Below are 15,269 nucleotides of genomic sequence, written 5' to 3' on the forward strand. Positions count from 1 at the left end.
ATCAAAACCACCCCACATAAATATTCGACCTAAATAAAAACCCTGTGTTTGCTATGCACACACAACAGATTCAAGGCAAGTCCCGAATCAGTTTGTTCGCCCTTCATCCTCCCTACATAGAAAGTCTGGAACCGTCTTCTGAGACATGGGAGGTGACACAATCAAGAACTTAGGGAATTCTGCTAAGAGAGTCCAGTGGGGAATATGGGTTGGGGGAGAGAACTTCAGATGGTATGACTCCTTCTGTCCCCCTCAGCGTCCGGTGTTCTGGTCACCAGGGAAATTCTCTGTGAGTTTTTCTTGCCAGATACCCAGTTATTGTGGTATGGGCAGGGCCACCTGGGATGGGATGGGAAGGGGCCTGTCAGCCAGGACTCCCTAATAATGCCAGTCCTCTCTGCCTGGCCTCCTCCTCACCAAATGAAGCCCTGGGCTTCCAGACGAACTTTGGGAAATCTTTCTTGACTAATCAGCCCTAAGGCTGATCTGTTATATTTGTGCTCTTTCTTTTGGCAGAATGTTTACCTAAGACAACCATGTGTGGGAACTTCAAGGATGCACCCTGTCATGCCGCCTCACTGACAAGCTCTCTATAAACACAGGGCCCACAGCTACAGAGCACCTGCCCCCTGTGCCATTGGCCACTGTAAACCGTTACTGTTCCTGGTGGCGGGTACCCGGGAGCCACTCCCTTTCAGCATAGCCTTCAAAGCGACCACCTCCGCTCTAGCTCTCTTCTTTTCTCAGAATTTCCACATCTTACCCAAACCCCTTATCACTCGATTACGTTTTCAAGAGTGAACAATCCTTAGGGGTGTGGTGCAAAGACTCCTCACTTTTTCCTTCTGCAGGTAAAAAAGGTGTAACTGACAGCAGCCATGCCACCCTCTTGCTCAAAAACTCTCAATGGCTCCCAGTTGCCCTAGATGCGGTCCAGCTCCTTAGTCTGACAGTAAAAGCCCCCCTCCACCCGTTACCAGGAGACCGCCCTAGCCTTCCTTGCACTAATCTATGGATCAGTAGCTCATGGGGTCTTTGAATGCACTTCTCTCCTCCAGAATGCAAAGCACTTGTAGTCGCCAAACCCAAATCACACCTAACACTAACTGGTTATGCCCAAGGGCCACTTCTCCCCCCATTCATCCTGGTAGAAAACAGTTTCCATCCTCATTAGCACTTTTGCCTCCTAACTTCCAACTTGGTTGGAAAATTCAATCTGATTTTCTCCCTATAAGCTTGAAGTCAAGGACGGGCTCTTTTTAAATTTGTGCCTCCTCTTCGGATCAGTGCCTTGTGCGTGGTACTAACTCCATGAACGTTTATAGGTTCCTGTCCCAATTTGTAAGCTTTCTCCGGAAAGTTCCATGGACTCAAGCAATAGCTGACTCCTTAACTAGACTGAAAAACTCCCAGAGCAGAGCGTCTCTAATTTAAGGATCATTCAAGTCCTCTGGGGAATTTGTTAACTGCAGATTCTGACTCAGAAGGTGAGAGGCGGCGGGGGTGGGTGGGGGAGTAGGGGCGCGCTGAAACTGCATTTATAACAAGCTCCCAGATGATGCTAACGTAACTGATCCATGGACCACATTTAGAGACGCGGGGAGGCAATGTCACCTGTTGATCAGGCAACAGCTTACATCTGTGCAGCCAGGCTGAGCGCGGAGGTGATGAAGGCAAGGTTGAGAAGCGCCGTTCTGCCCTTCGAGCGCCCAGGCAGGAAAATGCCAGGCAATCCTTCCGCCCCTTCGCCCTCCCGTGGGGCTCACTTACCTATGGTGGACACGACGGTGCCCACGAAGTAGAAGGCGCCGGTGAAGTCCCAGCGCTGGCGGGTGTTGTCCACGCGGATGCCGGCCTTGGCGGCCTCCTCGTAGTGGCGGAGGAAGCCGCGTAGCTCGTCGCGGCTCAGATTGTGGCGGCGGCTGAAGTTGGCCAGGCGCTCCTCCCAGCGCTGCTTGGCCTGGAGCTCGTGCGCCAACTCCAGCGCGGAGAACACCGCGGCGCCGCCCAGCAGGTAGAGCACGATGAGCGCGGCGAGCAGCAGGAAGCGCGCGTTGTCCTCGTTCAGGTGGCCCGAGCCGCAGCCGCAACCCCGGCCGGCCATGGCCCGGCCCCCGGGGTCAGCACGGTGCCGGACGGCCGTGACCGCGGGCGGACTCTTGCCCAGGCCCCCCGGGAGATCGGGGCTCGGCCGGGCGTTCAGCCCGCCCCGGGACGCCCGACGGCCTGCTGGCCCATGGCCACCGGGTGCTACCCCGGGCCGCGCGGCTCCGCGGGCCGCGGCCTCGACCGCTCCTGCGGAGCTAACAATCCACGTCCGCCTTGATTCCTGGTTTCAGATCGCTTTTTCGCAGACGGCTCCGCCCGCCTTGGAGTTCTAACGCTGAAGGTCCAAGTGACAGGGCGCAGAGTCCGCTTCTGCTGGGCAGGAGGATGCGGACGCTGTCTCCACCCCGGCGCCCTGTCCGGGTCAGATTGGTTGAGCGGGCGTGGGGCGTCTTCAAGGCAAACTCCCGTGGACTTGACTTTCCCCCAGAGCCAAGATCGGGGGCCCTCGGTGGCTGGCGGGTAAGCAGAGCCTCGTGGACGCCGTCTCTTTGACCATCGCTTCCCAAGCCGTCGACGGCTAGGACGCGGGGTCTCAATCGGCTGGCTTTGCGGTGCCTGCCCAAGTAAATCCGCGGTGCTGAGTCCTAGTCGCGGCGTCGCGCAAAGCCTCAGGCCCCTGGGGTCACCGGCCTGGCTGCCGGGGCTTGGCGGCTGGAGCAGGTGCCCGGCGGGCGCACCGTCAGAGCGACTGTGCAGAGCGGCGTTGGCAGGTTTCGACCTCCCTCCCGGCCCCCACGCTGCGCGGCTTCCGGCGGGCAGAGCGGCTGGAGGAGGACACCAGAAAAGGAGATTGGAATAAGGGAGCGAAGGAGGTTCGGGGCATCTCCCCCGGGCAGCCTCCCTCGTCTGGCCCCAACCAGAACGCCCTTGGCCTCTGGCTCCTGCGCGGGGGCGTCTCCTGTCCCCACGTGTCAGCTCCGCGGGCGCGAAGCGCGCGCCGCAAGCCAGCTCCAGCTCCCGAAGAGGCTGCCAAGGACCAGGGGCTGGAGGGGCCCCGCGGCCAGGAGCTTGTGCTCTCGGAGAGTGCCATCTCCTCCACCTGGGCTTGGCTGCCTCGGTGCGTTCTAGAGATTTTGCGCCGACTGGGCTCCGTGCGGAGTGCTATCCCCCACCCCATGCAGACCAGAGGCAAAGCTCCCCAAACCGCGGGGGACCCCTCCCTGAGACCCCGCCTTTCAGGGGTTGATGGCGCCGCAGCCGCGTTCGAATCTCACCTTCCGGGGAGCGCCCCTCCGCTGGGACTGTCCCCAGCTTCCCTCCTCGCCGCGGCCCTGTCTTGCAGAGCGGCTCGGGGAACAGAGGTCTTTGCCTTGCCTGGCCGACGCGCTCCGACACTGCAACAGGTGGAGCTACTCGGCTGCCTGAGGCAGCGACTCCACCCCGTCTCTCGCCCCACGGCCGCGCGGGGCGGCCCCCAGCGCTAGTCTCCGCCCGCAGACGCCCGGTTTTCCCTGGGTCCTCAGGGGGCCGCGATACTCCCACCCCCTGCGCGCAGATCCGGGAAGTGGGTGCTGAAGAGGCGGGTCAGGTGCTTAGCGGGCTGTGTGGGCCCCTCCCGGACAAAAGAGGGTGCTCCGTCCCCTTCAGACACATCTCGCCCCCACCTGTGTGCCCATCCACACTCTGCCCCTGCGAATCACCAGCCCCTGGAATGTAGGAGTGAATAAGGATACGTAAAGGAATGGATGCGTGGGCATCATCGAGCTAAGAATTGCCCCGCCTGCCCAGAGAGGGGTCCCAGGCTCAAAGCCCACCCACCCACCTACACTCCCCAGGAGCAGAGAATTAAAAAAACCCACTCAGCTCTGGATTCCGATATTCAGGCACCAGAAACCCTGATGCTGCTAATCTTCTCAGCTCCGACCTCCTCCCCCGGTTTCGAATGCCCTCTTTTATGTAGCCTATTGGGGGCCAAGAGCTGTAGGGGGTAGTGCATAGGGGGACATGTGAATACATCCAGGGTGAGTCCTGCAATTACTCCTCCCCACCATTTTATTATGAAAAATTGCAAACAATGTTGAAATAGCATTACAGTGAACATTTTACTTGCTTTATTACATATCTATCTAACCCTCTTTCCATCCATCAACCCATTTGGTTTAAATTCATTTCAAAGTAAGTTGTAGACTTTTGTACACTCCCCCTCTCCCCAATATTTCTCCCTCCTTATTATTAACTAGAGTTCAATATTTACAGGGTTTTTTTTAGAGTAAAATTTATATACAATGAAATGCATAAATCTTAAGTGAACCATTAGATGCATACAATTTTGCAAATTAAAAAATCTACCTATCCGACCTCTCAACCAAATATCACCAACAGGTCAGAATTACCACATTCCTTCCCAGCAAATCCATGCCCACACACATTCCTACACAGGAAGTCACTGTTCATTTTTTTTCTGTCACTGATTGGTCTTGCCTTATTATAGCACTAAGTTGTTTTTTTTTTTTGCTTGTTATAGGTCTTGATAAAATTTAATGTTATATACATTTTTGTGTGTGTGTAAAACTTTTTTTTTTTTGATTGGGGAAGGGGAACGGGACTTTTATTGGGGAACAGTGTGCATTTCCAGGACTTTTTAGTGGGGAACTGTAGTGTGTTTTTTCCCAGGACTCATCAGCTCCATCCAAGTCAAGTTGTGCTTTCAATCTTAGTTGGGGAGGTTGCAGCTCGCTGGCCCATGTGGGAATCGAACCGGAAGCCTTCTTGCCCAGAGCTCACGCTCTAACCAACTGAGTCACCGGTCTGCCCCTTAAAACATTGTTTTGATATCCATCCATGTTATGTCTTAGAATTGGTTCCTTTTTATTCCTAGTTTTTCACTGTTTGACTATGCCATAGTTTTATTTATTCTCCTCCTATTGATAAAAACTAGGTCTGTCAGAAAATTTTGGCTATCATAAATAACTTAGGAACATTCTTGTATAAGTACTTGTGGATATGTTTTCCTACCTATTGGGTAAATACCTAGGAATAGAATTGCTGGATAGGGTAGGTGTGAATTTAATTTTATAAGAAACTGCCTAACGTTTTCCCAAAATAGCTGTACCAACCAACAATCCTTGTGAACATGTTACTATAAACATACTGGTGGATGTGTAGAGGAATGTGCTTTTTGGCCATTTGTATATCTGCCTCTGTAAATTATGTTAAAATATTTTTCCCATTAGAAAAATTAAAATTATTTTCTTTTGAATTGAGTTATATGGGTTCTTTATATTAATATATCCAGGACACCACTCCTTTCTTGTATCTCACAAATATTTACTACCAGTCTCTGGCTTGCCTGTTTATTTTCTTAAAGATGTTTTCTGATGGATATGTTTTAAATTTTGGTGTAGCCCAATTTATCTTTTGTGTTTGGTGCTTTTTATGTACTATGAAGTCATTACCTCCCTCAAGATTGCAAAGGTTTTCTGTTATTTTTTTCCTCCCCTAGAAATTTTTATAGTTTTAGCTTTTATATTTGGGTCTATGATCCATTTGAAGTTTGTTTCTGTATGGTGCGAGGTAGGGGTCACGTTCACTTTATCCATGTGAATATCTCGTTATCCCAGTGCCATTTGCTGAAAAGACAAAAAAGAGTGAATTTATTTCAGGACTCTGTAGCTTGCTCATTTGTCCATCCTTACGCTACATACCACAGTATTTTGTTTATCTGTAGCTTTATTGTAGGTCTTGAAGTCAGAAAGAGTGTGTCCTTCAACTTTGCTCTTCTTATCAAGATTGTCTTTGGATATTATAAGACATTTATTTTCCTAACAAAATTGTATAATCAGCTTGTTAATTTCATGGGAATAAGCCTGTGGGGTCTTGATTAGGATTGTGTTGGATCTGTTTTGGGAAGAACTGATATTTTAATTCGTGAATGAGGCATATCCCTTCATTCCAGTCTTCTTAGCAGGTTTGCATGTAAAGATCTTGCACATCTATTCTACATTCATCTTGAAGTTTGTGGGTTTTTTGGCTATTGTAAATGAAATACCAAGGTTTCATTTTCCAATTGTTTGCTGTAGTATATAAAAATGCAAATAATTTTTGCAAATTAACTTAGTTCCTACAACCTTGCTAAATTCACTCATTAGTTGTGGTAGTTGATTCCTTTAGGATTTTCTATGTAAATACTCATGTCATCTGAAATAGGATTTTACTTCTTCCTTTCTTATATTTATCTTTTCTTGTTCTTGTCTTACTGCAATGGCTAGGACCTCAGTATAATATTGAAGAGAAGTTGTGGAAACAGATATCTTTGTCTTGTTCAAGATCTTAGCAGAAAGCCTTTAGATTTTCACCATTAAATATGATGTTAATTGTTGGTTTTTCATAGACTCCCTTTCTGTTTCCAGTTTTCTGAAGTTTTTTTTTTTTTTAACATGAATGAGTAGTGAATTTTGTCAAGTGCTTTTTCTGCATCTAGTGCAATGATCATATAATTTTCTTCTTTACTGTTAATGTTGAATTTCATCAATTGCTTTTCTAATGTTAAGCCAAACTTGCATTTTGGGCATAAATTCCTCTTGAGATTTCTACTCTTATTTTTATTCTGCTACTTCTTTTTGGGTTTACATTGCTTCTTTTTCTAGATTCTTATGGTGGATACATACATCACTGATTTCAGACCTTTCTTCTTTTCTAATGTTAGCATTTTAAAGCTTTAAATTTCCCTGTTATCTGTGTGCTAACTGCATCCTAAAAATTTGGGTATATTTTCATATTATTTTGTTCAAAATATTTTTTGTTCTTTGACCCATTAATTATTAAGCAGAGGGTTGCTTAATTTCCAAATATGTTTTCTAAGACAAGTTATTTATTGCTAACATTTTCAATGTGGCCAGAGAACCATATTCAATGTCTCATTCTAAATTTGAGACTTGTTTTATGGTCCAGAATATGGTTGATTTTAGTGAATGTACCACATGTACTTGAAAATAATGTGTTCTTCAGTTGTTGGGTGTAGTGCTCTATAGGTGTCAATTAGGTCAAGGTGTTTAGTAAGTCTAATACGGTGACTACTGAGCCCTTGAAATGTGGCTAGTGGCTACATTTTAGCATACGCTAAGAGCATTTATGTTTAATGTAGTGATTTATGTGGCTGGATTTAGGTCTCCTTTTACCATTTGCTTTGTTTTTCCCCACTGTTTTTTGTTCCTGTTCTTTCTTTCCCATTTCTTTTTGGATTAATTTAATTTTTTTTTTTAAATTTCACTTTACCTATTGACTTTTTAGCTCTGTGCATTATTTTTTAAGTGGCTGCTCTATGGATTAACTTTTCACAGCCCTCTGACTTAATATTGTATGACTTTGTGGAAAATATAGAAAGCTTGCAGCTGTAGAGGTTCATATCCCACCTTCTTCTCCACATCTGTTATGCTATGGTTGTCATTCAAATCACATCTACATATGCTAAAATGCACGATACAATTTTTTTTAACTATTTAAACAGTAATATATTCTTAAAGAAGAGAAAAATGTCATCTTTTATATTTATACAGATATTTGCTATTTCCAATGGTTTTTTTCCTTACTGAATATTGATTTCTCTCTGGTGTACATTCTCCCTTTAGCCTGAAGCATTTCCTTCAGCATTTCTCGTAGTGCAGATCTGCAAATTCTCTTAGTTTTATCAGAAAATGTGGTTATTCCATCTTCATTCTTAAAGGATACTTTCATTGGATATAGATTTCTGAGATGACATTTTTTTTTTTCTCTTAGCATGTGAAAGATGTTGTACTGCCTTCCGGCCTCCAGAGTTTCTGAGGAGTCAGTGGTCAGTGGACTCATTGCTCCCAGTTCCCTCTAGATGCTTTTAAGAGTCTCTCTTCAAGTTTGGTCTTTAGTAATTTGACTATGATGCAACCAGTGGCATTTCCTTTGAATAATCCTACTGCTTATTCACTGAACTTCTTGAATCTGTAAATTTCTCACCACATTGGGGAAGTTTTAGCAATTATTTCTTCAAATATTTTCTCTGCGCCACACTTTCTCATCTTCTCCTAGGATTCCAAATACATGTTAAATTTTTCTACATTATCCTACAGGCCTCTAGTCATCATCCCCCTCTTTCCTTCACTGGTTCCTTTTTGTTCTTCAGATTGGATAATTTCTAGTGACCTATCTTCAATTTCCCTGACTCCTCTGTCATCTCCATTCTGCTATTAAGCCCATTTAGTGAAGTTTATTATACTTTTCAGTTCTAAAATTTCCATTTAGTTTTTAAAAATAGTTTCTAAAAATAATTTTCTACTAACCTGAAATTTACTGTCTTTTTACTCAATATGAAAATCTGTTCTACACTCTTGAACATAATTTTAATGACTGCTTTAAAATCTTTGGAAATTCTTGGGGTTAGTTTTGTCTTTTCTTTTGAGAATGAGCTATGTTTTTCTGTTTATTATTTGTGTATTGAGTAATTTTGGATTCTATCCCAGACATTGCAATTGGTATATAACTTACAATGTATTACAGAAACTCTGGATTCTGTTATGTTCCAATGAAAATAATTTATCATTATTTTTAAACAGGCAGTTAACTTGGCTGAACTCACCTGCAAAACTGTCTCCCCCATAGCAGGAAGTAGCTCAAATTTTAGTTCAGTTCTTTTAGCCTTAGCTGTGTATGCACGGTTTAGTGGTCAGCAGAGATTTGAGCAGAGTTTATATACAGAATTTGTGAATCTACTCTCTGGTTCTTTTCTATTTCCCTCTTCACTCTGAGGCTGTGGTTGCTTCAAACCCTGCCCTCTGGATCGTCAAGCCAGCAAGACTGCAGGTTTTTCCACCAGAGGTTTACTTGCCTTGCATGGTGCAGACTGAGACTTGACCTCAGGCCAAAAGTGGTAAAAAAAACAAAACAAAACAGGAAACTCACTCACTGTGGTGCCTTTCTTCATTGAAACTCCCCTCCAGTTTCTGCCTGCTTCTGGTCACTTCAATACCTTTAAGCAGCTAGTTATTAAAGAAGTTGTTTTCTAGAGCTTTTACTTTTTATTTGTGAAAGAGCTGGTTCAATAGGAGATCTTTGGCCCTGCCAGAAACCTGTTACTTGGTTTCCCCTACATTTTATTATGAAAATTTCAAACATTTCAACCAAAGTTGAAAGAGTTTTATAGTGGCAACCTTGATTATATTTAAATTTTCCTGTTTGCTTTTCATATGTCTATCCATTCATTAATACACTTTATTTTAATGCATTTCAAAATAAACTGCAGACATCAATACATGTGTCCCTAGATCCTTCAGTGCACATATCGCTAACTAGAGTTCAACAACTGTTTAATTTTCTTTTGATGTAGAATTTATATACAATGAATGCATATTCCAACAGCACATTCTTTGAGTTTTTAAAAATCAGCTTTATTGAGCTATACAGCAGATCCCTGAATAACGTTATTTCGTTGTAATGTTGATAAAATGCTATAGGAACTTAACTCTTGCTTACATCAGTTAACCTATGGTAAAATTGGTTTTGTTATCCATCGTTTCACTTTAAGTCCCAGAACCTATCAACGATGTTAAATGAGCACTTACTATAATTTACATACAGTGAAAGTTACCAATTTGGTGTGTAATTCAGAGAGTTTTGTAAAATGTAACCAATGCCACAATCATGATAGGCACATTTCCATCATCCCAAAAGTTCCTTCATGCAGCCAATCCGCTCTCCCCACTCCTGCACTTATTTTTAAGGTCACCCAATTCTGCTTTGAGCAGGTGCCAGGGTGTCACCCAAGAATAGGAATCAGAGACCAAGGGGAGAGGCCCTCTGCTGCCAAGTGTGTCGTGGAGTGCCAGAGAGGAAAGGAATGGAGATGTGGAGCCAAGGCTCAGGATGGGCTCTTCTGAAGTGTTTACAAGTTGTTCCTCGAATGGTGTTGAGTGGCTCATTGAGACCACATGGTCCATTCTCCTACCTAAAGGCAGACTCTGCCAATCCAAGTACAAAGATGCCCAGTTCTTGAGCCCATTACGGTATCAGAGTTCAGGAAGCAGGAACATGCGCTTATTATCTTCAAGAACGCAACTGTACGTAGGTAGGTTCACATACCTCTTTGAACCTGTTCCTTCATTTGTAAAATGGACTTCCTCCCAGGGCTGAAGTGTCAGCTCACCCCTGGGGCTCATATTAACATGTACTCCCCAGTTCCATTCCACCACCAGGAAGACCCCTCTCTCGTGGAGGCGGCAGGCACAGCAGCATGTAGGTCAGCTGTGTAGTGGTTCAGGTGTTTTAAGACTGGGCCCAGGGAGGGAGACTTCCTCCCTGGAAGGGCAAACAGAAACGCCCTTCCTGTGGAATCCAGAGGCCCACTGGGCACCCCGCTGCAGCCAGCACTCGTAAATTTACCTCAGTCTTCTAGAAACAACATGCAGTTAGAGTGTGGAAGCAGTATTTGTGGGAAAACACTAACTTTTCCAAAGACATGGGGTTTATTTTCTACACTTGACTTACCATTCTCTAAGTGCCCCAAAGACAGACTGCCACTTTCAAGCACTTTTACTTATTGAGAATAAAACGCATTGCCATTTATACCGGCAACAAAATGTATGCACATCACTCATATTCATTCATCTTTTGTTATCGGTATATATTATTACAATTTTAATGCAGTTTTTTCCTGTCTTAAAATGTGTTTACGTTTTTTTGGGGCATCCTCTGTATTTATGCAGTTCTTGCCAGTGTTTACCAGCACCATTTCATTTGCTTCTTACAACAATCCCACGAGGCAGCAAAGATAGATATTAGCCCCACTTAACAGATGAGAAAATGAAGACTCAGAGCCATCACATGACTTGTCTGAGGTCTCAGTGTGGAGGAAGCAGAGTTGGGGAGCTGGGACTGGTTCTGAGTCGTGAGTACTCGGGGCTGAGTCACCTCTCACATCTTGGTCTTATCTCCAGCTGTCCCCCAGGTGACCATCTGTTTTCATTCAGGGGAGTTGAACTAGCAAACCTGGGAAGGAATACATTTTATATTGTAACCCTGACCACACGCATGCAAATTGAAACAAAAATCTCACTTTGTGTTTCACAGACATTTTCTACTACATTTCATTTAAAAGTGCTGGTCATGACCCCCTAAATTAATTTCATGATTCACTGAAGGGTTGTGACTCAGTTTGAAAAGTCGCCGTTCTAGGACACTCAGACTATAAGGGTTTACTGATTCATGCAGCTTTTCGAGAAACTTGCACTTTAAAATTTCCTTCTTGGTTTCCTTTTGCTTTTCAATAAAATCTGCATGCTTGTACACATTATTCAAGAATGAGGCATAGAAAGGTTCCTCTGGCACAATATTAAGAGTTCACCTAGAGACGCTTCTTTATAATGAACCACAGGCATTTCCTGCTTGTCTTTGGAGAATTCTGCACCTGACCCCCTCGCCCCCCCCCACTCCCACCAGGGGCAGGCCCATGATCTGGACACGTGACTCCACCTGGCCAATTTGCTGGAGCTACTGGGAGAAAAGTACTTTTCTCTGGAATGACAAGGCGGAAGTCATGTGGGATCCTGGGGGTTGGTGGTGGGGAATCTCAGCCTCTAGCTGGAGAGAGCTTGCTTGACAATGATGTCCATATTCCGGAAAGCACAGCTGAGACTTGGCAACAGACGTTACATTATGACCCTCTGACTCCAGCATTCGTGGTACTTATGTTAAAGCCTCTTTCATTGCTTAAGGCTCATTCATCTCATTTCTGTGACTATAAAAGCATCCTAATGTATTCTTTCATAAAAATATTGATGAAATATTATTGAATAACAAACATTTAGGGGCTTTTAAATTTTAATAATGTCAATTATCTGGAAAAAACAAAACAAAAAACCCCACTCAAATCAGCATTCAGCTGTCATGTTAATTTCTAAAGAACCTGTGAGCAGAGTCACCCAGAGTATACACAGTGGCATTATCTGTGTCCTTGGGGCCAGAAAGGGACACACACTAGTTGTTTGACCTTGAACCTTATATTTTTCCCTCCTATAATATGAGGTTAGTTAGTATCACATGCCCCATTGTGTGATGATGTAAAGTTACCTACGATCATAACCTATAATAAATTTCCCATGGATGCAATTTCTCCTTTGCTTTTCCTTTCTAAGCTTCTCTTTACTCGTGTGTATTAAAAAGACTAGTCCAGGTACCTTCCAGCTCTTGATAAATTGCAGCGGGGCTCTCTGAAAACCTTGCTACAAAGGCAATAGGAGAGCTGAACCAAGTATCTCAGACCAGCCAGACTGAGTGTTCAGGGGAGCTTCTGGTAGGCCCAAAGGGAATAAAATGTAACTTAAATGCAGCAATTGGATGCTGCTTTGAGACGGGCTTGCTTGGAACTCTGTAAAATATGGACTGCAGATCACAGCCAGACTTACAGTGTGGTGGCCCGTGTTTGCCTCCCCCGTTTCATTATCTCCCGGCACTTCATTTCCTGGGCAACCTCGTCCTCCTCCCCCCACCCCGCAGCATCTTCTGTGCTGCCTTCTCTTCTGACACTCAGCCTGACCCTTTCTGCTCTGTGGTTTAGATCTAGTGTGTTAATGGAAACACCAGGTTTCAGTCAGAGGATTTAACAGAACGCGCTCACCATGGGAAAGCGTTCAGCCCCCAGTGCTCTCACTTGAAAGGAACCTGCTCCACTGGCAGGTTCTGGCTTTACTGATTCAGTGCCCAGTCCTGCGCATGAATGTAACACTTCGTGGTTGATCTTATGTGTCCTTGTTAGTCCTGTCATGCCAACCATGATTTGCTGTGACAGTGCATGGAAGGCACTGGTTTTACAGCCACAGTTACATATTAATACACACAGGCGTCCTTGGGTGGAGCTTGGGAGTATCTGCCACACTGGCTGTGTGGGTTCAAACCCAGGTCTGCCACTTGCCAGCTGTGTGCCTTTGGATCAATATCTTAATTTTACTCATCTGTAAAATGAGGATGGTAATAGTACCTCCTTCACTGGGCTATTATGAAGACGAAATCAGTGAATATACATTAGCATAGCATAGCAAAGGCGATTAAAAAATATCTTTAATTTTTTTTAGTGAGAAATGTTAATAATGACTACCACCAACATCCGTGTTCAAAAGAGTAACCTATGCAAAGAGTTAGGGATGCATATAAAACTTTAAGGGAAGTGAACACCAAGTACAAATGAGAACATCAAATGTTTTCCGCTCAATGTCTTACAACTTAAGCTTCATAGAACTTCAGCACTCAGGATGGAACCCACATGTTCCCGTGTGTATCTGGGGCTTTGACATAAGGAATGTTCCAAATCCATGGCCGATCTGGGGGGGGAGGGAAAAACATTACATATGTATAATACTGATTTGAACAGGATTAGAAAAGTATTCACCCACCATACAGAACAAAATCAGGCACGTGCTGGAATCTACAAATTATAAAGAACATGTTTTGAACCAACCCCAGATAATAGCCCATTTTAGACGATGATTTTTAGTAAAGGTTCAGGTTAAGACAGGAGTGAGTGAACAGGGAAGCAGGCGAGCAGAAACCTGGGGTGCATTCTGGCTTGCCAGTTACACGGACAAGTCACTTCACCTCTCTAAGCCTCAGTTTCCTTATCTGTACCTACGTCGTGAAGCTTGTCAGGAGGACTGAATGAGATAAATCCGTGTGGTGTGTAAGACACAGTGTCCAGCACAGAGACAGCCCAGCCCATGTACACGTCCTGCCTCCATCCTTCTCCACACCCTGCGGAGACATTCTGAATGTGGCCTCAGCTTCCTAATCTGTGCAATGGGACCTGATCGCATTAGCAACCTCCCGAGATTATTGTGAAACATAAACGAGAAAACACCTGTGAACGTTCCTGGCATGTTGTAAGTACTCAATAAATGTGAAGTTTTCTTCCTTTTACTGGATGTTTCAGAAACTGAAAAAAATCCATACTACTCACTTTTCACATGCACTGCTACTACTAGAGTCAAATCATCTCAAAAGAACCATAAAGAGATGGGCAGGGAGTCAATACATGGTGGGGACTAAAAATAAAGCCCCCTAGGACTGTCCTGATGGGTATGAGAAAGAACAACTCTGAGCCTGAGTGTTGATAGTAAGCTGGCCCCTGAGCTGGACCAGCCCACGAAACCCTGCGCTCAGCACTGCCACGGTGCCTGTGGCAGCCTTCTCCTCCTGAACAGGGGCCGATGGCAGCGAACATCAGCCCTGCTTCATCCCCACGGCAGAGGACACCCGATTCGTGCAATACGAGTAGTTCCTAGAGCGATTCTTCACCACTGCAGGGTTTGTGACGCAAACATTTGCCAGTCAGCAAGTAACTTCAAGACCACACTGCAGTTATTCCTCTCCCTTGAAATTAGGCCAAACAAGGACCTGGTAACCACCCTACCAGCAAATCCCCGATGCAAGTGAGCGAATGTCTGCACCTACAGGCTGTTTCTTGTGCTGGCGGGAAGGGCCTCCACTAGCTTGGGGGAAAGCCACTAAAAAGGCCAACAGGTAGGTGAAAAGAGGGTGGTTATGATTCTGCTGTGTCTTTTTTACCCATCACTACTGGAAATCAGCATTAATACTTACTGCTTAGATGAACGCCTGTTTTAAGCAATCTGCCTAAATTGTCCCCAGGAGAACAACTTGCCTCATGATATAGTCGTGCATGTATCTGAAATATTTGTTGAGTGCTGGGTAGATGCCAGGTACTTTGCCAGGCAAAGGTGAGGTCCTCTGAGAGTTCACAGCCCAGTGGGGCAGACAGACAAGCAGGCATGCCATGAGGCTGGAACTCTGAACGTCACCACGTCTGCAGAGCAGCTCCCTAACTGGGATGATGTGAGAAGTGCCCCCCCTCCACCCCCCAGAAAGCCTGTTTCAGTAGGTCTGGGCTGGGCCTGGTGATATGCATTTTACCAAGTTCTAAAGGTGATCTTGACACAATTGGTTTGGACCCAAGGCTAAAGGGAATGGGGACCTGTCTTTTTTCTGGAATACGACATGATCGATGTGCATGGCAGCCGTGTAGAGGGTGTCAGTGGGAGGGGGCTAGAGCCAGGGAGCTGAGCAAGCAGTACAGTCCAGGTGACACATAACGAGGCGTACACGGAGGACGTGGCAGGAGGCTGGGGACGAGGGGCCAGCCCGCGGGGTTTCCTGCGCGTCTCCCTAGCCTGCGGTCAGGGACTGCATGC

At 45.3% G+C, this 15,269-nt stretch overlaps 2 protein-coding genes across 5 annotated transcripts in view; both read right to left on the reverse strand.

Moving 5' to 3' along the window:
• Window positions 1-3,605, reverse strand: part of KCNK13 (potassium two pore domain channel subfamily K member 13) — a 78,834-nt gene extending 75,229 nt beyond the window's left edge. The window contains exons 1-2 of the mRNA XM_033107030.1: window positions 3,324-3,605; window positions 1,771-2,873 (exon numbers count right to left, since the gene is read on the reverse strand). Of these exons, the coding sequence (XP_032962921.1) occupies window positions 1,771-2,104 (334 nt within the window). The 5' untranslated portion in view covers window positions 2,105-2,873; window positions 3,324-3,605. The remainder of the gene's footprint in view (window positions 1-1,770; window positions 2,874-3,323) is intronic.
• Window positions 3,606-4,756: 1,151 nt separating this feature from the next.
• The window catches only part of TDP1 (tyrosyl-DNA phosphodiesterase 1), a 76,950-nt gene continuing 66,437 nt past the window's right edge, over window positions 4,757-15,269 (reverse strand). Inside the window, exons 15-16 of one of the 4 annotated variants that reach the window (XM_033109606.1) lie at window positions 13,288-13,388; window positions 10,757-11,061 (exon numbers count right to left, since the gene is read on the reverse strand). In XM_033109606.1, coding sequence (XP_032965497.1) covers window positions 13,315-13,388 — 74 coding nt within the window. In that variant the 3' untranslated portion in view covers window positions 10,757-11,061; window positions 13,288-13,314. Of the gene's footprint in view, window positions 5,679-10,756; window positions 11,062-13,107; window positions 13,389-15,269 lie in introns of those variants that run through there. The other 3 variants (XM_033109607.1, XM_033109608.1, XM_033109605.1) reach the window with 3 other exon arrangements.

This window comes from Rhinolophus ferrumequinum, chromosome 6, assembly GCF_004115265.2.
Source record: "Rhinolophus ferrumequinum isolate MPI-CBG mRhiFer1 chromosome 6, mRhiFer1_v1.p, whole genome shotgun sequence".
Lineage (NCBI taxonomy): Eukaryota > Metazoa > Chordata > Mammalia > Chiroptera > Rhinolophidae > Rhinolophus > Rhinolophus ferrumequinum.